Raw genomic sequence first — 27,677 nt, 5'->3', positions numbered from 1 at the left:
ACTAATTTATTTCCCTGGTAAACCATTCATACAAGGTTCATAAATGTAACGGTCATGATGCCAGCTTATTGTCTTCAAGCAAAGAGCACACTGTAAAACAGGGCTGATATCAATTCAAGGAAGAGCATAATTTACTTTCAACAATTCATGGTTGAACTGCCATGATATAAGCCTACATATATTTATTTTTCCAAGAGGGTGAAAGATACTTTCTTTAAAGAAAAATAAAATGTATTGGAATTTGGCACGACCAGTTATTGCAAGACTAGGTCAATATTGTGATATTTGTATTCTTCTTCTTCTTCTTCTTCTTCTTTTTTTTTAATACTAGTATACTAGTGAAATTCCCATTACCCTTAGCAAAGATTCATGTAATGTGTAGTTTATCGCTTATGCTACATGTTAGCATGCTAATTCACCTGCACTGCTTGTAAGAGTTTTGAAACTGAACTACTTTTTTTTGTTTCCCTACTTTTTAATATGTAGATATGATATCATGTTGCTCTAAAAGGCTGGGTTTTTAGCAACATAACACGTTTTTGTAATCCTTTAACATCACATCTTCCCTCAGGCTTCGGTAGATAGTGCCAAGATCAATTTTGAAGGCATGACAGTGTGACAGCTCATAACAGTATGTACTATTGATTTACCTGGACTGCAGGAAGAGGCCAGACAAGCAGAGGATTTAATACACACTGTGACTGACAGATTCTCTCTGTCTAATAACCGCCTGGACAGCAGAGCAGAGATAGAGACGAGGAAGGACAGATTGATGTGGAAGGGGAGAAGGTAAATCCGCTGAGTGATTGTTAAAAATGTATAATTTTGACCTGCTGGGAAAATAGCCCGTCATCCCTGATACATGCTTATACAAACTAACGTCAAGTCAAGATTAAAACTGTTTTATGACACTAAATTATGACATTTGTTTCCCTGGCATTCTGATTTTCTATTTAACAGCCCAGTCCACTGTCGGTCAACTGTCAAACCACTATCTGCTGCGACTGTGAAAGAGAAACAAATGTTTTAATTAAACGCTCTGAGATAAGCTCCAAGAGCTATGAAAGTTTCTGTCATCATGAATTATGAGGAGGAAATGTGACCTACTTTCACTGAGGGAGGATCCAACAGTGAATTATTTTTTTTTCCATAGCTCTACTTTTATCAGACGAAGTATTACCTCTAAACTTCGAATTAATTTCTACCTTCACCATCATCCTACCCACAGCTGGTTACAACACTGTTATCTGCTAAGCTAAAGGACTAGTACAAAATATGAGTTAGCATAATCACAAAATGCTAAGACATTTGTTTACAGTTTATCATATTTGACATCTTACTTTTGGTGTTAGCATGCAAACATTCAAAAGCTGTAAAATTCCGGTTGATGCTAAATGCTAACCCTATTCCAATCCGTTAGCATGCCAATGTTTTGTAAATATCACATTCACTGTCTTTGTGTTATAATGCCAATATTTGTATTAATAAAGATAAATATCAAGCTTAAGCAACCAACAAAGTTCTCAAATCACTAGCATAACTATGTTTGCCATCATAGATTTGGTGTTAGCATTAGCATTTGCTTGTCAAAATGACATTCTCTGAAGCCTTGGTAGGGTAAAATGAATCTGAGGCTTTTTAGTCACAAACCAAAATACTAGAAAAATTAAAACTGTGGCCCACTTTGCTAACCAAATATTTGAACTATAAGCACATCCATCTAACATTTGGACACACAAGCTTTTTTAATTTCACTAACCTGAGTCCATATTCTTGGAGCCAACGATTTTAATAACATATTTGCTGTTCATAGTCTTCAGAGTCAACGTTGCTCAGGAAATTGTCACAATTGCTAATGAGGACTTTTAACCCATACAACCTCTTCATACAACTTAAAATGTTGTAATATGCCCTTGGTAATGAAAAAGGCAAAAGATGAAAGCTACTGCAGTGCTCTATAAAGGGCCACAAGCAGCAGCAACGCCAAATTATGATGCTATGATTCAGGAAAAAACTGGGTCACCGCTTGTGTTTGAGTACAGTCTGTCGGTCATGGTCCCTAATGGCATTAAACATGTAGAAATCCAGTGCTAGACTCTGTTTTATCAACAAAGACCCACATTTATTCACTTTTAACAATCATAGGCAGAGAGATTTATGGAAATGCGTTTCGGAAGTTTTATTGTTGAGAAATAATGCATTATAATGATTAAGTTTTTTCACCAGGAAGGTGGAGCAGTGCCTATTTCCAATAACAGAATTATGTGGGTAAACTGGATTTAATTTATCAGCAGATAAATGCTTTAAATAAATGGATTCAGGCAGAGTGATAGTGAACGTGTCTGGTGGTTGAGGCTTAAAGAGAAAGATGTCTTAACCCCAGTTAAGTCTGCATGAATACCGTGTCAAGACCGACTTTATGGGAGAGGCAGAGACGGCACGTGAGTGAGGAAGAGGAGAATCTGCTTTTGGGCTGTAAATAGCTCCTAATCCTGAGGCTGTGGAGCAGCGTTACATGTCCTACTCCAGCTCCTCTTTTCTGTGTGGAGGAAAACATAACCCTGTGAAACGCAGATCAACCAGCACCACAGACTTATAAGGCACCAAACTATTTGTATTATAAATCATCTTCTTGTAACACTATATCTAGGCTGATTAAAATAAAAACTGGGTTTACTGTGAGAACATCCATTTTACCAACATTAAATATGGGAGTGTTGGTTTTTGGAATATATCAATATATGAATGATCTTTTGATCCCATAAAAACCATCAAGACCACTCAGGTCATCTGGATCAGGTCCGCTTTCAGTCCCCAGAGTCAGAACCAAACATGGAGTGCCAGCATTCAGCTTCTATGCTCCAAATATCTGGAACAAACTGCCAGAAAACATTAGGTCTGCTGAATCTCTGAGCTTATTTAAATCCAGGCTGAGTAGTAGAGCATTTTAACAATTCATTTTAATATCTTTTCTTAAAACAAACAAAACCTCTTATCTTAAATCTGTTTTAGAATCTGTTTTAACTTTTTTTCTTATCTTTTAATCTTGGGTTTTTTTTTATTGTATCTGATTAATTTTAATCTGCCTTTTAACTGAATTTTAATTGTTTTATTGTAATTTGTTCAGTCTGTAAAGCACTTTGAATTGCCTTGCTGAACTGTGCTATATGAATAAACTTGCCTTGCCTTGGACCAACGATATCAAAACTATTCAGGACTTCTTAAGTCACCTGAACTTTATTTTATGTATGACACAAGTTACCTTGAAAAAAGTTAGAGTATGTAAGTAAACTGAGACGGATGGTCATCAAAAGTAAATAAGATTGTGTCAGGGTGAATGAAATATCAAGAACTTGAAGTGTGTACATTTGACATATGTGGATGTCCTTAAAAGGTCAAATTGTGAACTCAAGAATGCTTTCAATGTCCCAGCCCCCAAAGCCAACTTTACAGAGGAGACAGATACTCCATTAACTGAACCCACTGTGACAAACAGCTTACAGCCGCACAGAAGCTCCCTCTAGACATTTTTATTTACACACGTGCCTCAAAGCTTTACAGTCTGTGCTTCATACATGCTCTATCCTTCAGCTCTTGATATAGAAGGAAAAACTCCACAAAGGGATCCTTTAATGGAAGAAAGGGGAAAGGATGAGAGGATGAGGCTCTGTATTCCAGGATGGAGTGGGCAGACATGTAATAGATACTGTATATGTGCAGAGAACAGGATTAGATTTTCAGCATGCACACATTCAAACACGCTGAGAGGACTGTCATGAGCAGATATGCAGACAGACAGAAAAAAACCTCAAAGCACTGATGAAAATGTATCAGTAGAGGAGACCTACTTTATAATTCTGTACAAGAGTGCTACATTCATAGCATCACAGTACCATATTGACTCTTAATGTGCAGACATATCTGAGCTTTGCTGCTTGTGTGTCAACCTTTGATACCTTCTGTCTGCTTCTTTACTCTCTCTCTGACCTCCTCGCCTCTCCACTAATGATGCCACAGGAGTGGGAAGAATGGTTATAAACCACACAGACTTCTCTGCATCTAATCTATATGTTAATGAGGGGTAACTCAGACACAAGTGGAACTGGATTGGTGAACTTCAGTCCAATAAAGCCCATGCAATTGTATTAATGTGAGTGATTCCTACATGGACATTAAAAGGCCCTAAACAGCACTCCGGGGGTCAGAGTGAGACGCTGTAATTCATCAACCCTTAGGTGCTGTAAAATGATCCATTTATCTAAATACACCTACTGTTAGTCTAACAGTGCTTTGGTGTGTGTTATGGACACACACTTGTGTTGCACAGTGTGCAGGGCTGTGCTCTCTCAAGCGACGACAACATTAATCACATCTGACTTGGCTGCTGAAACATCCATGTACACCCTCCCCCATTTCCTGAACAACCAAGAACTCTGCTCTTTCCCTCTGAAATAACCTACACACATATTCAGACATGGGTGGAAATTCATATCCTTACAGCTTAGTGTTATCTTCTGCTGCCTTTTCATGCACCACCTCCCACAGCCTTGTAATATAATTTCTTTCCTTTTTATTTGAATATTTTCGTTACTTTCCCTGTATCAAATCACATTTCCTCCTGCACTCTCTCTCCTCCTGTTCTTTTCAAAGTCAAAGCACCTCAGTCCTCCGATCGATGCAGCCTAAAATAAACCATGGCATCTGCTGCAGAGTTTACTCTTATGCATAAGAACAGGGATGTCCCTCCTTGCTCCCTGTGTGTCTCAAACTCACGCACTCACACCTGCAGCTAAGTGTGACGAATGACCTTTTTTTTTCACAGTTTAATGAACAAGAGTGATGCATTCACCATCAGAGGAGCTCCATGTCCTCATATCCAGGGCACAGATGGAGGGCTGACGTCAGAGAAACATGACGTCAGTGCCAACTCTCATCTGCATTTCTGAAACAGTTAGTCCAACACAAACACACACACACATCTTCTGGTACAGTGTGAGCTGGCAGCAGGCCCTGGGTGGCGATGGCTGTCCACCATACGAAGACTTGTCAGCTCAAATTCATGCTTCAATATATCTGAGTGAACAGACCCACAGCTGACAGCTGACAGTGACGCTTTTCATTTTCCAACAAACTGATCCCCTCTGAGATGGTGTCACTCACCTATACCTCCTCCTTCAAGTCCTAGTCTCCTTTATTCCTTTCCTCCCATCTCCCCTCTTTACTTCCCTTTCACTTCCTTTGAACTTCCCTTCTTTGTCATCCCTCATTTTCTCTCCTTTGTGCCCATGTCCTCTTTCTTCTTTCCCTAATCCTCCTTTTCACATCCTCTCCTCCTTTATTGCCACTTTTTCCTAGTATTTCTTCAACCCGTGCCCTCCAAAAGTGCAGTGATTCCATTCACAAAGTATGCCTATACTGCCACCTGCAGGACAGGGAACAAACTACAGCAGCTCAATTTATGCCGTGAAACCTGTGGTGGGTGGTGACCACGCTTTAAACCCTTTAGATAGAGAGCGTAACTGTGTCTTTCAGCTTCTGCTACCACATTTTAAAATATTATTTCATCATTTTGGTGACAAAGAGTAAAAATAGTTCCCATGTAAAACAATGAATCGTTTTTAGATATCACACAAATAATAATGGGCTAATTCCAGTAAGCTGCTTTAGGGGGTGTGGGGTGTGTTCAGACAGGCAAAGCCATTCAGGAATAGCTGAAAATCCAAATTCCTGCTTTCCAAGGATAAAAGGCAGATCTTGTACATAAAAGGTCATTATTGTGCTGCTGGTTTTGCCTCACCATATCCAGAGCCTGTAGCTCTGTATTTCCTCAAGTCTCCCCCCACTCTCTACTTCACACATTTTGCACTGAGTTGCTGTCATGTGATTGGCTGATTAGATGCTTGTGTTAACATCAGTTGAACTACTTGTTACATAGGAGCCCATGGATTCACCCTAACTTTCCTTCCCTGTTAGGTGGTCTAGCATATTTATCACCTCATACTCAGAGTTTTCACAATCACCACGTTACACCCACTTCATATGAAATCCACCCCGAGTCTCAAGCCTCTATCCTAAATTGTTTATTTCTCTAAGTGCTGTTTCCCCCTCACCGTTTCCTTCAGATAACAGCTTCATTCCAGCACATCCTCAGAGAGCCCACAGTCACTGCACAGACATCTTTTCACACATACACATACGTCTTTGTTTTCAGAGTTCAACGAGGCTGTTAAATCCTGGATAAGACCCTTACACAGGCTATAACGTTAGACTTTAAAACCCAAAAGGTTTTATAAATCATGAAAACACCAGAATCACTGGGATTGTTATTTTCCAGTTAATGTTTAACAGGGAGGTTGACCACAAGTTTTCACTTGAAAGCAAATCATGGACAGAAACATTTAGCCCTCCTTAGGTTTTAGATTCTTGGTACAGATACAATACTCACTGAGTTTCATAGGTTTGACTCAGTGTGGAAGTGAGTGAAAGACAAAATTGATAAATGTCAATTATTGTAACTGTTTCTTATAAAAAAAAAATCTGATGTTCCATAAAAAAGTTACCACGAATATGATTTTAGCATTCTACTACATAGTGAAAAAAAAAAAAAAAAAAAAAAAAAAAAGGTTTTAAACCAACTCACCAAAAAATAGAGAGAAAGCTTTGATGTCTATGGCATACTGACTTACTCGGTACAACAAAACCATATCATCAAGTTTAGAAATGATTTTCTTTTAAATGAATATACTTTGAAAAGACATTTCATAAGTAATGACATATTTTATCAGTACACTTGCACAACTTCTGGGAAGGTGAGTTATTCAATACTCGTGCTCTTGTGTTGACTATTATTTTAGTATCTGAAAATTCAATGTGAATAATTCTTTAAATGTTGTAGAAATATTGTATAAAATACCATGACAACAACAGAAATGCAAACTACACAATTAAACAAACATCTAACATGGTGCTTTAAATTTTTAATGCACGTTTCTAATACCAAATGTCCCAACTGTAGATTAAAAGATTGAGTGCATGACTGGAAAAAAAGTATAATAATAATAATAATAATAATAATAATAATAATAATAATAATAATAAAAGTCTTTAAAACTTGAAGTTCTGTAACTAACTCTGTTACTTTGCATCATTTCATCAGTTTGGATAATTAAATGGATAGATGGCACAAATGGACACATGGACACTGAGATTAAGGTAGTTTTAAGGCTCTCTTAAATCCACTGGAAGAGTTTCCATCTTGTCATGAAACAGACTGAAATCCATACAAATATATCTTTACATTCTTTTTTTTTTTTTTTTTTTGAGAAAAAAGAAGCAAACCAGGGCTTCACCAAAAACTTCATTTTATTTTTTTTTAAGTGTTTTTAAGGCCCTGAATAGTTGCAATAGGGTATGTGTCAGATAAAGCAACCACAAAAAAAACAAACAAAAAACCCCATTTATTTACCTTTTTCCATGGCAGGAATCTTATAGTAGTGATATATTTAACTGTTTTCAAAAGCAGTATGACTTTTTTTTAACTTTTGATTTTGTCTTTCTTTTTTCTTTTCCTTTTTTTTTTCTTTTCTTTTCTTTTTTCTTTTCTTTTCTTTTCTTTGGACAATTACACTTTATACTAACAAACAGGACAGTATCGGGACAGAGAGGCTTCAGTGTCCACAGGGGGTGCCAAAACATAAAACCTCAAAGGAGCTTTAGGATTCCTGTAAGTTGATCACAGTGATTTATCTGTCTGATTTGAGTATATATTTCCTGTAAAATCCATCCTCTAGTTTGACATACTGGGTACAGGAGGTGCAGTTTGCTGCTACTGCTACAGTCATGGCAGTCATTAGCATGACTACAGGTTCTGTGACTGCAAACTGCTGAGTCATGTTTGATTAAACTGAGGGACTCATGCCTGAGCTGAGCCAGAGAAGAAAGTAAATGACAAAAAGAAAAGATGAATAAGGAGAAATGAGGAGGAAGTGAGGGCTAAGAGAGTGAAACATGAGTGAAACATGAGTGAGTGAGAGAACAAAACAAGGGGAGGTTTCTATTTTTAACGGATTGTTTCTGTAAATCTGTCAGCAAGGTGGTAGACAGGGCTCGAGCTGCTCTGTCAACTTAAGGGAAATGACCCTTCACTCAATGCTTTGCTGCCACACACTTAGACATAGACAACGGCCACCTACACACACATCTTTAAAACACTCAGCATTATTCATGTCCACCTATTTATTCCTCACCAGAGCTGGCAGAGTTAGCTTTCTTCCTCCACCCAGCCCCTCTCCGCTCCCTCCTCCTCTGCACATCCCTGACTTAAACTCCTGCATTCTGCTGTCATCCTGCATTATTTTCATCAAACCAAAGGGAATTCTCTCCAGGTTTCCATATAAGGGCCCAAACCGAGCCAGCTCCTCTCAGCAGCAGAATGCTTACCGGGTGAGCTGTCCCAGCAGAGGGGCTCAGACCTCATCCATCAAACATACATGTGCAGACACTCAAACCCAAACAATTTACAAGTATGTAAGCACACAGATGCATTTCAAATATTTCCTTCCATACATGCACATGTGCACAGCAGTCACGCTCTCTGCTTTTTCACTTACCCGTTGGTAGCCCCTCACAGTCAGACATGTCCACAGAGAAGAGGTGATCCAGGCAGAGTCCTTTTGTGTCAGCTGAGTTTCTGCAGTTTGTTCTTTCTCCTGTTTGATCTTTTTGACTTTGCTACAAAATCTTACTTCAGACTCTCTTCCAGGCTTAGTCTCTCTGTATAGCATTCAAACTTTACTTTCATTCTCCTTGTTTTCCTCTCCCTCCTTCTCCTCACAATCTGACCAGTGGCCAGATGATGTGCCAATCAAAAATCACACACTGCGTGATTGGACACTAAATTTGTAACAAACAGTCCTCTTGTGGGATACTGTTACTCCTAGATTTGGCAGACCTTTCTTGGAGATGATGTCACTGACTTCCAACTCATCCAAGGAAAGACAGAAAACACAGAGTCTACAACAAAACAACAATGCTAAAGATTTCTCTCAAAAATCTCACCGTGAAATGTTTAGAATCACAGTTGTTTCCTGGTACACTTTTCTCCTTATCCTTTGAGCCTGTAACAGAAAACAAACAGTTCCAGGAAACTCCTGCTCCCTTGGGATACAGGTTGGCCAAAACCTGGATTTACTTCTGAAAAGCTCAGTACTTTGGGCTGTAGTTGCTTATTTTACCTCTAGGGAGCACAAATGTCTTGTTGAACAGAAAGTCCTCACATGGGGAAAGATCCTTTGTTTTCACAGGCTCCTAATGTGGCCTGAATACCAAGACATTCAGAGTCAAGTGACTGTGCTTAGGGCTGAAATTTTAACGTAAACTTAATCTGAGTGGTTGTTTTATTGGTGAAAACAAAAAGCAAGAGACTGCGTTTTGTAAGAAATAGCTGCCAAATTCTTGGAAACACTTTTGAGTGTAGAAAAACAAAATGTTACCTCGAGGGTTCACTGGCAACGTAAAGAAAAACTCATGAAGAGGGAATCAAATATGGCAGCCAGATTTGCCTCTCCTCAGTTTCTTTCATAACGCAGCAGACAAAGGGAAGTGCTCGCCAGGCACTTCGTAATTCTTTACAGATTACCAGCCCACTTGAGCGTACAAATGTTCTTCAGCTTTGATTAAGCTCACGGCCAACCTTTCTGTAACCTCATTTCTCAATTTCTTTTCAGCTTGCTCAGCTGACCCTTTGTCACTTGACTCAGGAGGATTATCACGAGGGAAAGGTCCAACATGTGACTGAGTGGGGGTCATGTTAAGCTTGTCCGGCAGTGGTTCGAGTGTCTGAAAGGTGAGGGGGTTCTTAACGCCAGGGTCCGGGGTTATCTTGAAATTATTTTCAGAGAACACAGTCGATGAGATGTTGGAGAGTTTCCTGCTCTGTTATCCGTCTTTCAGGCCTGTCAATCCCTCCCTCCAGCTTAACACAGCACCCCAGCCTTCACACCAGGACCAGCTTTGATGTTTAGTCTTGTTTGCTGAAGAGCTCGAGGGCACTTCTGCAAACGTAACCCAAACCTTCACCCCACAAAGACCTCTCGACCCCTCTCTTGCAGTGGCTGACAGAAAGTGGACCATCCACCTCCATGTCTGTTTTCACTCACTAATGATCACATGAAAATTACTTCAGCTGAGGTAATATACTCCAGAGAGTCCACAATGGAGCCCACAGGATGTTAAATTAGATTGTAAAGTGGTTTAATAAGAGTTTTCTGCTCTTGGATTCTTGCATTGGCTCGAAACAATGCAACATTTTCCAGCTCAAGAAACTGGGTTGAAGATTGAGAGTTGAAACTGGCTGAAGCAGAGAACGATCAAAAATATTCAGGATTTTCACAACACCACTATTATTCTCCAGACTTTATTCACAACAGGAGATATTAACTATGAAATTCTTTATGAAAAACTTTGATTCAATATAAAGAGAGATAAAATCCAATCCGTTTTTGAATTCACAAAGTTCAAAGGGAACTCTAACAAAGAGTTACATCATGCAACAATGAACAGTGATTACAAAAAAACCAACAGACTAAAGAAAAACTATCTTAATGAAATTCTAATAAAGCAGAGGACCAAGAGCTGTTTAACTCTCAGTAGACTATTGGCTAACGCTGCTTTGTTCTGAAGACCATTCACCCATCTCTCAACAAAATCAAAACTAGAATCCTATAAAAAATACAGCAATAAAAATCATATTGTGTATTTATTGGTGAAATGCCATACATATGTGGGTTTTCATTCACAATAAACTACTGTTGCAGACGATTTTTAGGACGTGTGCCCTGCATCCTGTGATCTTTATCAGTTTATTAGATCATTTTAGAAACATTGAATTAAACTAACAGTAAGTCTGTTAGCAACACTGAATGGGCGACCTTGTTACTTTCCTTTGAAAAATAAATCTGATCGAAAAATCTGCACACTGCTGCCTCCCATCCCCAGCAGATGTTACACCAAAGCGGTAGCAGCAATGTGATGTTCTAAAACCAGATTGAAAAGACTACTAGTGATGATTTTTGAAATATATGCCACATGCTAACTTTTTGAGTTTTACCATCTACAACGTTTACTTGGTATAACATTCAATTTTTTTTTTTACCATGTAATATAATAAATAAAGACCAGTTTGGGGTCTTAAAGAAACTCTTCATAAGAAGATAATCTGTTTTAGGAAATGTGTCCTAGTGTTAAACTAGGTTTTACTTCTCTGAGAAGATGACAATGCTGATGTGTTGCTCCTATGACTTTGACTTTACCATCAATATACTGTTACTATCAAAGATGGGTAAAACAAGGCCTCTCCTCTTAATGTACTTTCTTTAGTCAGTGCAGAAGTTAAACCCATAAACCAGGCATTAGACTGCTGGGAAAACTGACCCACTGACTGCCACCAGCTATAAACCTACCTGACCCTGACAACTACTGATGTTAATCAAACATTATCATCAGTTTTATGTTAATCAGAGAAGAACGTGACTCCAACGGCTCTAACTGATATTATCAATCCTACATCTTTCATCATCATTATTCTAAATGCTTGTATCAAACCTGATGGCTTTGACTTTAATATGAATACCAGTCTGTTTTCATAACTATGCTGTTCTTGTAAATAGTAGACACATTTTTACATAATTATTTGCACTGTAATCATAAGTCTGCATGCCGCTGCTGTTTTTTGTTGGTGCAGACGTCTGTTTATCTTCAATCCAAACACTGTCGAGGCAGATGGCTGTTCAACATGAGTTTGACTCTGCTCGGGGTAAAACAGTAAATATTAAGATGATAGGAATTAGTCTTAAAGTGGACTTTTATTTAAAGCTATTAAACTAAGATGTGAAAATGTCATACATTTTTTAAAATGGCATTCACAAAGCAGACAGGAACTGCTGATCTTCAGTTTATCTCTCTCCATCACTCTCTGTCCACCTCGACATGAACCACTCTCTCTTTCAACATGTTTGTCTTCCCCTCAATAGTCATTAATCCCTGTTTCTCTTCAGTTCCAGCTTCCTCCACTTCTTTTCTACTCAATGCACTATTATTAGTCCCAAAATGGGTGACAGTTACCAGCCTACAGGACAGTCGATTTTTATTCATCATAGCCTTTTCTATTTTTTCTGTCACTCTAGTGTTAACAGAGTTGGCAGCAGAAGCTGTCTGATATGAAATCTCTATTTTCCAGCAAATTTTGAACTTGTAATCCTTAAAACTGAATTATGTTGTTTATAGCACTGATGCTTTGATTTATTGGTATACAACCATTCAGTGATTATACAATTAATGGATTTACTGAATCCTTTTGAATATAAACAATAGGAATCATTTGACATCCTCCAAAAAGTCTGAGACAAGCTCAGCTGCAGCTGAATGTGTAAAACCTGACACTGAAGCTGACTTGTATTGACTTTGACTCAGCTGCTACTTCAGACTCCAGGTAAATGTATAAAAAAAAGGTGTGTGTTTATGTAGAAATGAATCTCTCCCTGGGTCAGAACCACAGGTGATTGCCAAAAAGGAGCTAAATTAATATGAAAGGCCTCTCGCCTACTTTAACAGCTCCATGTTAATGATCCTACCATGGCAGCAGCACTTGTGTATGCAGGTACTAATGAACTCTTAATAGTGCTAAACGTAACAGCCTCTGAATGATTCCACTAACTGTTTTATAGCTGTGTGGGCAGAACCCTAATTGGGGACTTGTGGCAGAGAGCTCTCTTCACAGCCCTCCACAGGTTTAACAACCTGCACAACACAGGCTGCGCTCCATTGTTACACAGAGCGGAGAGAAGTGAACAGTCTTTAGGTATGATTTCCATATTTGGTAAAATGATTTGTGTTTCTTTTTCACAGTTTGCAAAGGCTTTGGAGATAATGTGTTGTACTGTATAAGAAAATAAATGCAGAAAGACAAACATCAGTCAAAGACACCATGATATGAAATATAACACTGTATACTTCTGGATGTGGAATCAGCAGATTTAAGAGATTAATAAGAAAGAGAAATTTTGATAGTAATTGTGCTTAAAATAAAAAGGTCAGACTTTGGTTCAACAACAGTAAAAAAAAAAAAAAAATTCTAAGCAAAAAAATGTGAAAGCCTTGGTTGTAGAACAAAGAGTCCCACATGCACCAATTAATTTCATTTGTGAGTAATCTCCAGAGCACATAGCAAAAGGCAGGCACTTTGATTTGAACAGCAGTTTTAACCAGCAACACACACACACACACACACACACACACACACACACACACACACACACACACACACACACACACACACACACACACACACACACACACACACACACACACACACACGTCTCAAACAGTTAAAAAGACTGGGGAAACTCCAGATGCTTCCCAGCAGTCGTGGGCTGTGACTTGGAAGAAGAAGGGAGCGGTTGGAGTGAGACTGACAGGAGGAGAAGGAGGAGGAGGAGGACACTGATGGAGGGATGAAGTCATGTAACCAGTGGAACAGTTTAACTGTAGAGGTGGAGGCCTAGATTAATAGTAGAGCTAAAGTGGAGGTTTGGGTCTGAAAGAGTGTTTTGGACAGAGAGGAAAGGCAGTGGCAGCACCAGACACGTGGGATGGGAGGCAGTCCCAGAGAATCAGTGTGATGGATGGACGTGTGAAGAGGAGACATGGCAGGGGAAGCAGGGGGGCTTCAAAAGAAAAATGACCCAGACTGCTGTTGTGACTTGGAGAGAGGGAGAACATGTGGGGATCTCATAACCAAAGAGAGTTTTTACAGTACCACCATGGCAAAACAAGCCAAACAGCAGACCTTTAATGAAGATTGAATACTTTGGATTAAAAACTGAAGAGCAGTACAAAAACAAAACAAAATAAACCCAGTGGGGTCTGGCTCTGAAGCTGTTGATTCATGCAAACAGTTTTCCAATTGCAAGTCTTTACAGGGGCTGAGGAGTTTGAAAGTGGGCTTGAAAAAGTTTCCCTTCTAGATAAATGCACAACTGAAATCTACACCTTTAAATGAGATTATCAGTGCCATTATAGTTTAAAACACACACATGCCTGGTTAAAAGTCACATCAGTGTGCGTGAGACCCCGGACCAGAGAGTGGAGAGGCAGTCCAATTAAAACAGATCCTCCTCATAGCATCTTTAAGCTAAGCTAAATTTACAAGCTGCTAGCAGTAGCATTGAATCTACACAGAAAGTCGCATAAGTGGTATAAAAGTTATCTGACCCCTCATTTCAATTTCTTGACTTGTAAGCTAAAGCAGCTAGCTTGTTCTTGTTTTTGCACTTAGCTAATCTAATAGCATATCTTCACTTGCTCAGCTGACAAAGTACTAGCAACCACAGCTACCAGCATAACAAACACTTATTCCTCAAGCTTCCTTAAGTTAATACAATTGGGCTACAGATTCAAACACACAAATTTTAAAAAGTAAATATTTTGAGGTTTGGTTTGTTATTTGGTTTTATTGTTTGCTGTTAATATTTTTCAGCCTCTTCAGTATAAATGAGTCTTCTGTTATTGGAACAAAAAGACCTTGAAAAAAACCCAACTTTCTATTTTAGACTTGTTTTCATGCTAACTAAGGCAACTGGTCTTTGGATTCTGTTTTGTCAAAGTTTTATAAAGTAAACAGAGTGTTTTCTCTAAAACCACGCTTCTACACTTAATCTTCAGAGACAAAACTACTTTCCATCTTTGAAAAACAAGAAAGCCACACATCTCTCAAACTTCTCTTTAACACAAAAACTGATTCCATTACTGAACTTTTTAAGCTGTAAATAAATAGCTGTGGGTTTCATTTAAGAGTTGGCTCTGAATTTGTGCTGTTTTTATGTTTTTCTTTTCTTCAAAATATTAAGCTCCATTTTCGGGCATACTAAAAAATCTTTTTTGCTTTTTTAGCTGTGTGCCAGGAACCTTTGCAGTGGGTCCAAAGAGAAGTCACTGGATACAAAACTGAGCCATTACACCTTTCAAGATGCCTCTGTGGCTTTAGTGGTGGGCATAAACCTTTTGACTGGGGTTAACTTCAGGGCTTTTAAAACATGATCCAGCCACACCCCCCTCAACACAGACAGGCCGAAATAAAAACCTCTCCTCACACACACCTACTTGCTCTCTGCTTCAGGGCCTGTTAAAGCCATTATGGCTCTAAAAGAGATTGTATCGGCTCCAGGCGGACAGACAAATAGTTAGTTAGACAGTTAGATATACAGACAGCACCCTGCAAACTAAGAAGCCTGTGTGCTCAGGACAGGCCGACTAAATGTCTGGCTACTCTTCAGAGGCTCTCAGGTGTGACCGGCCGGCCTCCTGTGTACCGTAGCCAAGACGGCAGACAGGCACAGAGGTGTTCTGTGAGCCTGGAGTCGAGTGAATATCTGCTCTATCTCTCCCGTCACAGGCCGTGTATGCTTCTGTGAGCGGCTTAAACACAAGCCAGATCTTCTTTCCTGCAGAACTATGCAGGCTTTCACTGAGTTAATGCATATTTTTAGGCTGAGCCAAGGTCAAACAGTTTGCCAAAGATCTGACTGACACGTAATTTCTCCCAGCAGCTGTGGTTTCGTACACTTGATGAGTAACTTTGCAATCGAATCAAAGACTTTAGCCAGACCACAAATGCATTGCAGCAGGATTTTAAGAGAGGCAATGAAGGTTTTGGTTCATGGAAACACATCTTTCTCACTGCACCAACACTGCTACATCGGAGCAGACTGCACCCTACAGAAGAGGCCCTTAAAGTCCTCCTCCACATATGCCCATGCACACAACTCTTCCCTAAAATTGCTGATGGCTTGTTTTCATGAGCATGTATTATTTCCAGATGGAGGTCATGAATAAAACCCAACGGAAACCAGTCGGGTGAAACTGGAAACTTAAAAAAACAGAATGGAGGGGTATGGAGCTGAGTAAAAAAAACAATCACTCTCCTCCCCCGCTCATTCCCTGAACCTTTAGAAAAGACCGACTTGTCAATTACACGGTTAAAAACAGAAACACTGTGCCCCTCACCAGCATGTAGACAGCAATACCACATGATCTTATAAATGTCGTGCTAATGCACCTATAGAAAAACATCCCAAAACAACAAAAAAAAAACTTTTCTAACGAAACAAACAACAAGGCCTGGAGCAGCTCTGAGTTCAGACCTCCACACATATTTCCAGCTAAATAAACAAAGTCTGGGGAAAGAAAGGGAATACTTTCAGACTCAACTGAGAATACAAAAACTGTGCTGTGAAGACCTCCACTGGAACAACCGCAGAGCAGTGATTCACCAACAAACCAGGGAATAGAGAGACTTGTGCTTTGGATATACACCAAATTCAACCAAATAACTGAAAGAATCAATCATCCTTTTACTTTTATGGTGTGTTTCAAAACATTTAAGCCCAAAACAGCATGATGTGCAATCTACAGACAAAGCCAAAGCCTCCATTAGCTCAGTCTAAGGGAGTGCAGAGACAAACAGGCCAGACGCCAACATTTTTTTAGTCCATGCTGAAGTAGAGGAGGATGAACCACAGCTGCAAGATTCAATAAATAAGAGCTCATTATTGGATGATATCCAAGGTAAATGGGCTGTGTATCACCAGAGTGGAGAATAATGCAATAAATGCTTTAAAAGATATGTTGTGTAACCAGTTTATCAAGTGGTACAATTTAAGGAGTAAGCTAGCTAGTTTTGTTGCTTTCCAAATTGTTTAAGCGTATGTTTTTCATTCATGCTAGTATCCAAGTACTAGATAAACAAAACTATTAAAAATGATGGTTTAAGGAAATTCAGTTGTTTACTTTCTCATAAGGAGTTGAGTAACAGCGCTGTCTGCTACTGTCACATTTGAAAGGAAAAATTGAGCTAACACCAGCAGTTGTTAGCTGAAGCCTAGCTAAGGGCTACAAACAGAGGGAAGCAGCTCGCCTGGCTCAGCTCACAAGCTAACTAGTAAAGTAAACATATTCCTGTTTTCATTTTTTTGGATTGATTTTTGCTCATTTGGTTCTTACATAACAAAAACAAAGTGTCAACACAGCTCCATTATCTTGCATCAAGCCAAGCTAGCTCTTTTGTTATTTTTACCCTTATTTTCATCAAGCTAGCTGACTCCTGACTACAGCCGTGTATTTAGGGAAGCGGTACACCCTGAGAGACTGTGTGCTTTCCTGTGAAGCTTTTGATCAGAAAATATTATTTTCACCTCAAAACTGTGTCTAAGTGATGTTAAGTAAAGCTAGTTCAGCTAGCTGTTGTCAGTGTTTTCAATGAGCTATGCTAATGCTTGTTAGCTGCTGCAGTTTAACATTTTCATTGAGCTCTTGCTTGTATTGACTTCTTTGGCTCTGTGAGTCTACTTACTGTGTCACAGGTGAAACAGCCTCTTGACAAGGGATTATTTCCCCACCTTACAAGCAGCACTTCTTGTCAGTCCTGCTGTGTCGCTCTGGTGAGTCGGTTTGGGTTGATCCCATCTGACTCAGACTCCTTATCTCCATAATCAGACTCTAATCAGGCAGCTTTGTCCAGACAACAAGGGGCCAACATGAGGCAAAGACTACCCTCAGGCCTTCTTGGGTTTAAGCCATAAAAGTGTAATTTGTGGACAAGACAGGCCCTTTCAAGTCAGGGGTAGTGGTATGACAGGATAGGGAAAAAAAGATGAAGAGATACTTAAAGATTGAAAATATATTCATAGATATCCTGAATGTTTTCCCTCATGTTTTTTTTTCCCTTAACATTTTTTTTCTGTAAGATGTTGAATAATTATAAAAAAAAGTATTTTATCCCAGAAATCTTTTTTTAATTGCATTTTGAAATCAAGGTTGATTTCTTTACAGCAGCAGGAAATGTGAGGAGTGGGGATGACAGGTTTCAAAAATCTCTGGCTCATATCAGGACTGGTATTTAGTCTGCTCTTTCTCCCCCAGCAGAGACTCTTTGGCTGCTACAAGTCCTGACTTTACAAATCCTTCAGCCTGCCACCCTGCAGTCCTACCCTTATCTCAACCTCACCCTGCTGCTCCTGGCAGGCACAGATGGCAAGCCCATTCGTGTGCAAACCACAGATTGAGCTTCGATTGTCCTCGTGACTGCCTTTGTCTTACAGTCATGCCCTTCCTCTCACCATGAGAAAGGCCCAGTAAGTAAGCTTATTTAAATGTATTAATTAAGGCTCATAATGAGCTCAGCATGACGAGGCATTTGAATGCATTCCTCTGGCATTGTGCAAACTCTGCGGAGCTCTGAGGGTTTGCAGTGTCACTCATTCAGATGGGATTCAGATAGTAAGTGTGGGGGCACAGGAGCTGATAAAGGACTTAAAACACACACAAAACCAGGTCAGTATACACATGCAAGTTTCACCTCCCCCACTGACACACACAGACACACAATGAAGGTGCTAATGAGAAACAAACAGGCTGTTCCTGATCAGCTTAATTCAATAAGAATGCTGATAAAGCCGAAAGTACAAAACGATACATTTATATATAACAAACTGTAAAACTGTACAATTACAATAATTGAAGTATAAAAAACACTGAAGTGAATAATTTTTCATTGAAAATAAAAGTTTCACCCACAAGGTGCATGTAAGCTAAGATGCACATTCATGTAAAAACAATTACATTAAATTCAATCATATAAATATTTAAGAACTAAGCACTATGAACTAAGTTTACTACAGTATGCAAAAAGAGACTTCTTAGGAATGATTCTAATCTTCGCTTGTTGATGTGTAAATGCTTACATGGTCATTGCAATCTCATACCACAGCCTAGTTTAGCCAGGGAACCATGAAAAAACAGCCTTAACCTCAGCGCACAAACATCAAAGTATATTTGTATAAGAGCTTGTTTTCTTCTTTCTTGTCCTTAGGATTCAGATGCTGAGCTTCAGCGACAGTCCTTATTACTTCTTTGGCTTAAAAACCCCACTACAAGGACTGGCCTCGCAGGGAAAGCCGACACACATGGCAAATAAAGGCAAAGGTAGAAAAAAACATGTCAAGGGCACAAGCCACCCCCAACCACCTCCCCTGCCTCCTTAATTGTACCTGAAGGGAAATCCCTTTAAATAGTAGTTGGCAGAGGCAGTGGGCTGGCGAGCACATCAAACAGTCACTGAGCAGAAGCCCTATAAATACATCACATTCACTCGCCTCACTTCAAACGCCTCCTCTTCAGCCCTGCCTCAACTCTTCTGCTGAATCCACAGAGCTGAGCTGCGTTCCACACTTTCACAAAGAGGACAGAGTTTCATCTAAAGCGCAATATCTTGCTTTGCTTCACATCAGCGGATTGGACTGAATGTTCCTTCCTGTCACACCTAAGTTTCAGGAGCTTTGGTTTTCTTCACATACACCTCGGACGTCCCATCAGGCACCAGATGACTGAAGTTGCTCCTGAAAGAGGCCAGGAGGCGACCTGCAAAGCATGAGAAAGAGGGAAAAAGTCATGTTAAACACATCTGGTGCATGAATAAAGAGCAAGTTTTGACAGGAAGTTCTTAATAACTGTATACATTCCTTCATGTAAAAGCTTTGACTGAAGATTAAAGCAGTAGCAGCCGAGAATGTTTGCACAGTGGACTCTCATGTGACAGGCATGATTTATTGGATAATTAAGCATGTTGATTACAGAGACTTTCCAGTATTGGTGCATGAAGCTCCTTTGATTTTTAAAAAGGGTTAGACAGGTTTTAAAATTACCATCCAGACCAAGATAAAGACAGATTTAAAGTTGAGTCTGTGTCTTTACTGACCTGTCCATGTCTTCTGTCCAGTCAGAGTGAAGCTGCTGCACTGGGAATGAGAGTTACAGATGTGTGCTGCTTCTTTAGGGCTGTAGACCGACAGCACACAGCCCTGCTGACTGTAAGATGGCCAGCAGCGGTACTCCACGTTCCCAGAGGTCCCCATACCTCGCATTACAGTGTAATCTGACAACAGAGGAGGAGATGCGACTTCAATAAATGAGAATACAGGCAGATTTAGAAACTCTTTTAGGGGGAAAGTTTAATGAGGGGAGAAGAAAGAAAAGAAGAAAAACATTACAGACAAGAGCTCAAGGTAATGTTTCTGTTCTGCACACACAACGCTCTGAATGACGTAAAGAGACGCTTCTACTTGTGTCATCTTTGATAAATGTACATTCAGTACACATGAAGTGGGATCCTCTTTAAATAACAGTAATTAGTCCATATCCTTTTCTCTCTGTTGTTCTGCATCCATCTCTAACCCTGGCCACGTCTCAGCAGATGTCTGTTTAACAGGAGTCTGGTTCTTCTCAAGGTTTCTGCCTGTAAAAAGAAAGTTTCCTTTGCCATGCTAGCTTGCTAAATGCTGTAAAGTGCTGTACTTATGGTGGGTTAAGATGTGAAAAGACTTATTGTCTCTTCTTGATGTTGAGTCTTTGTTAATATTCTAACATTAGCAGGTCCAGACCATCTTGAGAAAACATTTCTTGTGATTTGGCACTGAATGAACAAAGACTGATTGATTGATTGATTGATTGAAAATCACTTCTCCTCCCTCCTGCCCAACATTTGTGCTACATTTATCATTACGGCTCTTTTACTCAGACAACTTGTGGGTCTGGCCTTAAATCATCTGCTACACATTAGCAGCAGCCATGAGAATGAAGCATGCACACATGTGGTCAGCACACACACACACACACACACACACACACACACACACACACACACACACACACACACACACACACACACACACACACACACACACAGACACACAGACACACACACACAGACACACACACATCAGAAGAGGACAAAAGCCCGTCTGTGGGTCTGTACGGAGGAGGCACACTGTTTCAAACTGTTAACCTTCCTGAATGGCAGGAGCCGGTGTGTGTGTGTGCGTGTGTGTGTATGGGGTATTGTTAGCAGGAAAAAGACACGAGGATCTGCCTTCTGGGTCTGAAAGAAGGGAACAAGTAGAAGGAGTGTTTCGAGGATCCTTCTCATGGGAGAAAAAAAATGAGGCCTGTTGGGGTGCTGGGCCTCAGCTGTTGAGGAGACAGCTACATATGAATATCACCTCTGTGTGTTTAAGATCAATGCCAGGAAAACAGCTGTCTCTGTGTTTTGTTCACAATGATATTTCTAACATTGCTCAGGACTTGAATAAACACACTTTTTAGCTTTTAGCACATTTTTAAATGAATTCTTGCTGCAGCATTTATCAGAAGCTATATTCCTCCTGGTTCTGGCCTCCTTCATCAAATTAAACATGAGCTCATTGGTGCTGAAATTACAGCCACATTTCCAATGAATCTCCATCTGTCAGCGATTTTAAATAAAGAATTAAAATCTGATGCTGTCTGACACACGCACACACACTTGCGTCATTACACAGTGTCCATATTAAAGCTTTGCTGGTTACTTTTATGCAGCTTGTTTGCATTCTTGTCTGAATTACTTGTTTTCTCTGTTTTGGGTGAAGGGAAAAATAACGAATAACAAATGTTTTAAACACAAATCTTTCATTTGTTTCTTCTTTTTTATTATTTAAAGGAACAGTACAGCATTGTTGTGTATCGTCTGCTCTGTGGAGATCAGCACTATTTTGTAAGTTGTATTCATATATGTTGCATGTATGTTTACAGAAGTCAGAGCCAAACCTTCAGCAGTCAAGACAAAAAATGTTGATAAACCAAAGCTCCAACAGCTAGACCTCTGATGGTCAAAACTCTGCCTGCTTGTAGCTCTAAGGCTGACTTTTGTCATATTTGAATTATGGTCAAGAAGTGTCTAGCTAGCTAGCTGTTTCCAGTGTGTAGCCAAATACCAAATTAAGCTAGCAGGCCACTAGCTTCAGCCGTGGACTAAAATGAATAAAAAATGGTTTATTTTTAAAACACAAAAATGATAAACCATTTTTTCTTCTACAAATGTTTTAATCGTCAGAAAACTAAGCAATGAAACAATTTAACCAAGCTGCTTTGAGCGTAAAAACTGGCGTGTTGTTGTTTTGAAAGGGGTTATTGGCTTGTTTATGTCACAGCTAGCAGCTTCTTAAGCTTCTAGCAGCCAGCACAGCTCTTTTTAAAGAGGAGGTGTGTAAACTTTATCGTTAGTTTGGGCTAAAGTAGGTGTTTACCCTGTTCTCAATCCGTATGATAAATTATTTACTGTGAGCTGTAGCCACTTCCCTCCCTTACAGCGCAGGTTCCAGAAATATTATCCAACTCTCAAGAAGCCAACAATAAATTCTGAAAATTGTGCAACGTTACACACATTTTTTTAGTTTTTATCTCAAACACTCACACTCACACACACACACACACACACTCAGCAGCAGCAGCAGGGTTGACTCATGGCACCTCCTTGTTAAGCTAAAACATTCCCTGCTGGTGTCAGCCCCAGCGCCCAGGCCTCTTTACCCTGGATCTGTGATTAAATTCACAAAGTGCTGCTATATAAACAGTCCAGCATCTGGGGGACGGAAAATCTCACCACAGGAACGCAGCCAGTCATACTGTTATTAATATTTCATAGAGCTGAGAGGAATTGCGGGAGGGGCAAAGGGAAAGCAGCGGACTAAGGGGGGGTGAGCTGAAGAGGAAAAAAAAGTGAAGGACTTCCAGAGCTTAGACAAGAGGACTGCAAGGGTGCAGAGAAATTCACCTAAAAAACAACATCTGAGCAAACTAAAAACTAAAATATTTCAGATTTTCTACACAAGCATTACAGAGGTTGGGCAAGTTTGGATACAACTTTTTACATGCCTATCAATAAAAAGGCAAAACAACCAAACAGATCATTTCCCATGTGGAGACTAACTTCGTGTAATCACAACACTGTTTTTCTAAATGAAGGCTGAATGTGCTCTCAAAGCAAGAGGCATGCCAAATTAATTCAACTTTGTTGGTCTTGTCCTCTCATTCCAGCTGCCTAATAAACCTGTCAAAACAGCAAGAGCAGCAGACACCCCCATCTGTATTTTTTTAAAGAGATACAAAATGAAAACAGAGCTAAAGACTATGACGGTTTACTCTCAAATGGGATCAAAAAGGGGTCCAAGCATTCTTTGTGAGAAAAAAGGGTCTACAAGAGGGCCCTGTGTAGCTGATAAAAAGCAGCATTCATTGCTCGAGCTCGTACCTCGGATTATTGATGGAGGCAGGTTGTCCAGGTGCAGGCCAGACTTGTAGAGGTGGAGGATGTGTTCAAAGGCTTCCAGCGTTTGATTGATGTCGGCTTTCAGCTCCCCTGGATACACAAAAAACACGACATCTTGTAACTGATCAAACTGACTCAAACATTAAATCAGACAAGGATGATCTGTTTGGTTTCGTCCATAAATTCTTCCATTTAATTTTATTTGTTTGATCCCTGCAGTGAACAAATTGTATCCATTACGTTGTGACATGTTGTCAAGCATCTTGTCAAGCTAGTTAAAAAGAAGCACTTAAACAGAGGCAAGTCATTACAGGAGTAAAATAACAGAATCATTTTAGTCAACATCCCATCATGTCAAGGTGTTCCTCACCTGTGGTGTTCATGATCTGGTCTACCAGGTGTGTGAGGCCGGGCGGGGCCTGATGAGGCAGCAGGTAAGTGAAAAAATACCTGGGGCCAGAAAAAAAAGTCATTCAGAAAAGACAAGACAGGCCCAGTCACATAGTTCCTGCAGAGCATGACTTGTCTCACTCTGGTGTTAAAACAAACAGGCTGTAAAGCTGTCAGAATCTGAACAGAAAAGACCTTTTTTCCCCACTCAAACTACCACTTTATTCATCACACCTCCTCCATCAAACCTCCAGCTGTATGTCTTAACTATCTCCAACATCCACTGTCAGGTTGGCCTGTATTTAAGCAATCAGTCATTCAGCGGCTGCTCCATCCATCTCTCACCCGTCTATCATGTAGTAAAACTGTTCCTTTTCTTACCTGTAGGCATTATAAATGTTCCTCTTCTCGCTCAAACCCTCACACACTCCTCTGGCTGAGCACGGCAGAGTGAAGTTTCTGTGTGGAAACTCGAGCGTGCAGTCTGAATCGGTACGGCAGAAAGTCTCCTCGGCGCTGGCATCATCCAGGTCTGTGAGCTTCAGTGAGCCGGACACGGTGACAAACTGCCGGGGCTGAAAGTCCAGCAGACCCACGGAGCCCAGAGGAGAGCGGGAGAGGAAGTGGAGGAGTCTGACCAGGTCCAAACACACCTGGAAGAGATCAGAAGTGAGACAATCAGATTGACGTCGTTAAATAATCTAAAGAGGCTAAATGTCTTTGTTTTTTGACAGACTATGGTATGTGAAATCTAGAATAATATTTTGATATATTTGGATTTTTTTTTAATTTACAACCAAAAAACAACACTAGGCACTGAATTCTTTAGGGTCCTCATGTAAGCCAAAACTTATATATTTTCTTCTTGTAGTTCTCCAAAAAGTGAAAAAAGTTAAGAAATGATTTGTCAGTCACAGTCAAACACATGACTCCCAAGCATGAGAGTTTTCTCAAAACTATTATTCATTTGTTACCCATGTCTCACCCCAACCTCAAATAATCTTAAGAAAGGCAGAGAAAATCTAAAAACCAACCAACAAACAAAATCATTCCCAAAAAGAGAACTCATGCAATGTTATAATTAAGTTTTATTTCTCAGCCTAAACTGGACGAATAGAAAAACTATAAAACAGTTCTGTCTGCCTTTAAGACACAACACCAACCACATCCTCCAACCGCTTTGTGAGACTTTTCTCATATTTTTTAAACCCAGAGACAGAAAGAGAAAATAAGCAGACGACTAGAGTCAAATAAAGGCATTAGCCTCGCACTGACAGAGCATGAAATGATTCTGTCACACTCGTACACAAACATAGCTGCGGTGTTAGGTAATGCTCGGTCTCTTGGACGTCACTTGGTGGGGATCGAAGCTCTGTAATAACAGGGTTGGCTGAAACCGAACACCCCCTGGATTACTGTAGCCTGCACAGATGCAACGTAGCTGAAAAGGGGCCGAGCAGCTCGGGGAGTGGGGTGACGGGGATTATAAACGGCTATACGGGTGATGCAGCAAAATTAGATGATACTGGTTGGACTGGGATGTTACCTTTGCTAATCCAGGAACAAAGCACGCAGGCTTGAGCTATTTTTTTTCCTCTTTCAGCTTTTCTTTCGCTCTCTTTCAGACACATCCATGTGTGACAGCACACATGCACGAACATCCACACACACACACGCTGGTCAGTGGAGTGTAAATTCAGCCTCTGTTGACTCCAACTGTGAGCATACCTGTGATGGGGGTTGGCTAAATCTGTGTGAGTGTGTGAGTGTGTGTGTGTGTGTGTGTGTGGATGACATGACATTCCTAGCCTGCAGTGGATTAACTCCAGGACCCATCTCCATTCCTGCCCCGGCCTGATCAAATATACGGAGGGACAGATGTCAGACCTCCAAGAGTTTCAAATGTCTGCCTCTTATCTTCCTCCCAAAACAAGGACTCTCTATTTCTCAAGAATAAACACACACACACACACACACACACACACACACACACACACACACACACACACACACACACACACACACACACACACACTGAATTTTCTTTTCATATGTGTGGCAAAAAGTAGGCAACGTAGGAATAAGGATTAAACATAAATTAGGATTTAGAAGTGACACACTTACCCTGAATCTGTCCTCCCAGGGACTCTGCAGCAGCTGGATCATCTGGAGAGGAGTCCCCTGCTCCAGAATGACTGTGACTCTTCCTCCGTCTCCTCCTTTTCTCCCTGCTTCTCCTGCACAGTGCCCTCTCAGCTGTATTAAGAAGAGAAAAGTGGTTAGACACAGTACTTTCAGTCTGTTGAAGTTAGGAAAAAAAAACAGGCAAGAAAAGTAAATCCAGAGGACATTATGTTCTTCCAATGCTCTCTCTGCAGCTCAGACAGTCAAATCACATCAGCCTACAGGGGAATGTGCTCTGTACACTTCTAAAAATTAATCGATCCAGCTGTGAGATGAACTGCTGCTACACAGGAGTCTCAAACTAACGCGTTTAGTCCAAACTAGCTCTAAATTGAGTTGTAATGGGTTGAGTGAATAAGCGCTGGGGGTTTCAGATGGAAGCAGGGATAGTGAAGAGGACAGAAGCACATTGTCCTCTCCCCAAACTGGACCCAAAGGTCAGGAGAGGGTCAGTGAATTTAATTTAATTACACGGGAAGGTCCTGGAAGCCAGTGGGGCTTTTTCGTCCAGCTCAGCGAGTGTGTGAGAGAAACAAAGGAAAATGTGAGCTGTGGTACGTGGATTATGGAAGATATTAATCATATTCCAGGAGTTATTCCAGCGCCCACAAGTGAGCCGTGGCTTCCCGTCACCTTACATGTAGTCTGTAAAGTTGCATAGAGCTCCTTTACTCATACCCTGAACTTTTTTTAAGTGTACAAAGTTTTAAAATGCGTGAAAACTGAGGCATTATTTTACCCTTATGACGTTTGGATGCTCCAGCCGCTGCAACAAGACTATTTCTTTCTTTAACTTGTAAGACACGAGTTCCCGGCAGCCTTTTGGGTCTTTAAAATCCTCCACACACTTTCCCATATCTATTCCTTTTTCATTCACGAGTTTTAACGCCACGGGTTGACCTCCAGCGAGATTCACTTTGACAACCAGCTTAGTGTATCCAGACCCGAGGACCTCCACCGCCTGCATGTCCACCAGAGAATCACAATCCAGTTCATCCATATGCGCTCTGCTGGATCCATGTGAGATCTCATTCCAAAGACTGTAATCCAAATTTGAGTCCAGAAAAGGTTCATCAAGTCCGTTTTCATCCTCATGAGGTAGAAGCAGCGGAATGATTTCTTTGCGCCTCTGGTTGAGTTGGTAAATCAACGCCCCGCGGAGCGACGCAAACTCATCACCAGCAACAGTTGCGTTGGGAAAAGGAGCAATCCGCGCTCCAAACTGCTGCACGCTGCTGATCAGGAGTGACACCAGGATAGAAAGCACCACGAAAGCCAGGAGGGCAGCAGCGCGCAGAGAGTTGCCCATGCCGGGCATTATTCCTCGCGTGGCACCGCTACTACTTCTGCAGCAGGAGAAACACTCACACACACTCACACACACACGGCCGCAGGGCAGGCTGGGTCGGCCGCTCACTCCAAGTGAAAGGAGAGTGATCAAGCTCCTTGTTTCCACCTCCTCGGGAACTCCCTCTAGAGGTGTGTCCTGTCCACCCGTAACTTTACACCGGCAGAACAAGCTAGCAGGAGAGCAGGGACCCATGTCAGCGCTCAGTGCAGGTGTTAATGTGTGCCATGCAGACCTTCAACTGCAATCTCAATGTCCTAGCTTTACATGGGCAAAAGATTGACCCTGACAATACAACACAAGGGGAACTTTAGTTTGCCTGCTTAATATAAATTTTGTCACTCAAAAATAGCTAGGGGAGTGTTAAAGTATTCATACTGTAGCTATAACAACCAACAGTAAAAAAAAAAAAAAAAAAAAAAAAAAAAAAAAAAGGAATGAGGATTTTAGCACTTTAAGGCATCTTGTAAACAACAATGCAGGGGCTTTTGTTTTGTTATCTTTATCAATCAGACAAGTCCGCTTATTTTATCACAAAAGTTCTTCAGTTTCACAATTTTTTAG

The 27,677-nt window shown here is 40.5% G+C and overlaps 2 protein-coding genes across 2 annotated transcripts in view; both read right to left on the bottom strand.

The window, feature by feature from the left end:
• Positions 1 to 8,755, bottom strand: part of eml1 (EMAP like 1) — a 56,487-nt gene extending 47,732 nt beyond the window's left edge. The window contains exon 1 of the mRNA XM_074691611.1: positions 8,610 to 8,755. Within this exon, the coding sequence (XP_074547712.1) occupies positions 8,610 to 8,637 (28 nt within the window). The 5' untranslated portion in view covers positions 8,638 to 8,755. The remainder of the gene's footprint in view (positions 1 to 8,609) is intronic.
• A 9,372-nt stretch (positions 8,756 to 18,127) lies between these two features.
• On the bottom strand, positions 18,128 to 27,248 carry pkdccb (protein kinase domain containing, cytoplasmic b). The gene is made up of 7 exons (XM_074692087.1): positions 26,505 to 27,248; positions 25,706 to 25,837; positions 23,963 to 24,234; positions 23,562 to 23,641; positions 23,174 to 23,281; positions 19,808 to 19,984; positions 18,128 to 19,470 (listed from the first exon to the last, which is right to left on the bottom strand). Exons 1-7 carry the CDS (start codon positions 27,081 to 27,083, stop codon positions 19,373 to 19,375), a joined length of 1,446 nt encoding a protein of 481 aa, XP_074548188.1. The 5' UTR covers positions 27,084 to 27,248; the 3' UTR covers positions 18,128 to 19,372.
• Positions 27,249 to 27,677: the final 429 nt, after the last annotated feature.

Source organism: Halichoeres trimaculatus, unplaced genomic scaffold, assembly GCF_033239565.1.
Source record: "Halichoeres trimaculatus isolate MK-OKI-2021-1 unplaced genomic scaffold, fHalTri1.1 fHalTri1_scaffold_17, whole genome shotgun sequence".
NCBI classification, from domain to species: Eukaryota; Metazoa; Chordata; class Actinopteri; order Labriformes; family Labridae; genus Halichoeres; species Halichoeres trimaculatus.
Note: the sequence above shows the minus strand (reverse complement) of the source record. Positions and strands in the feature narration are given on the sequence as shown.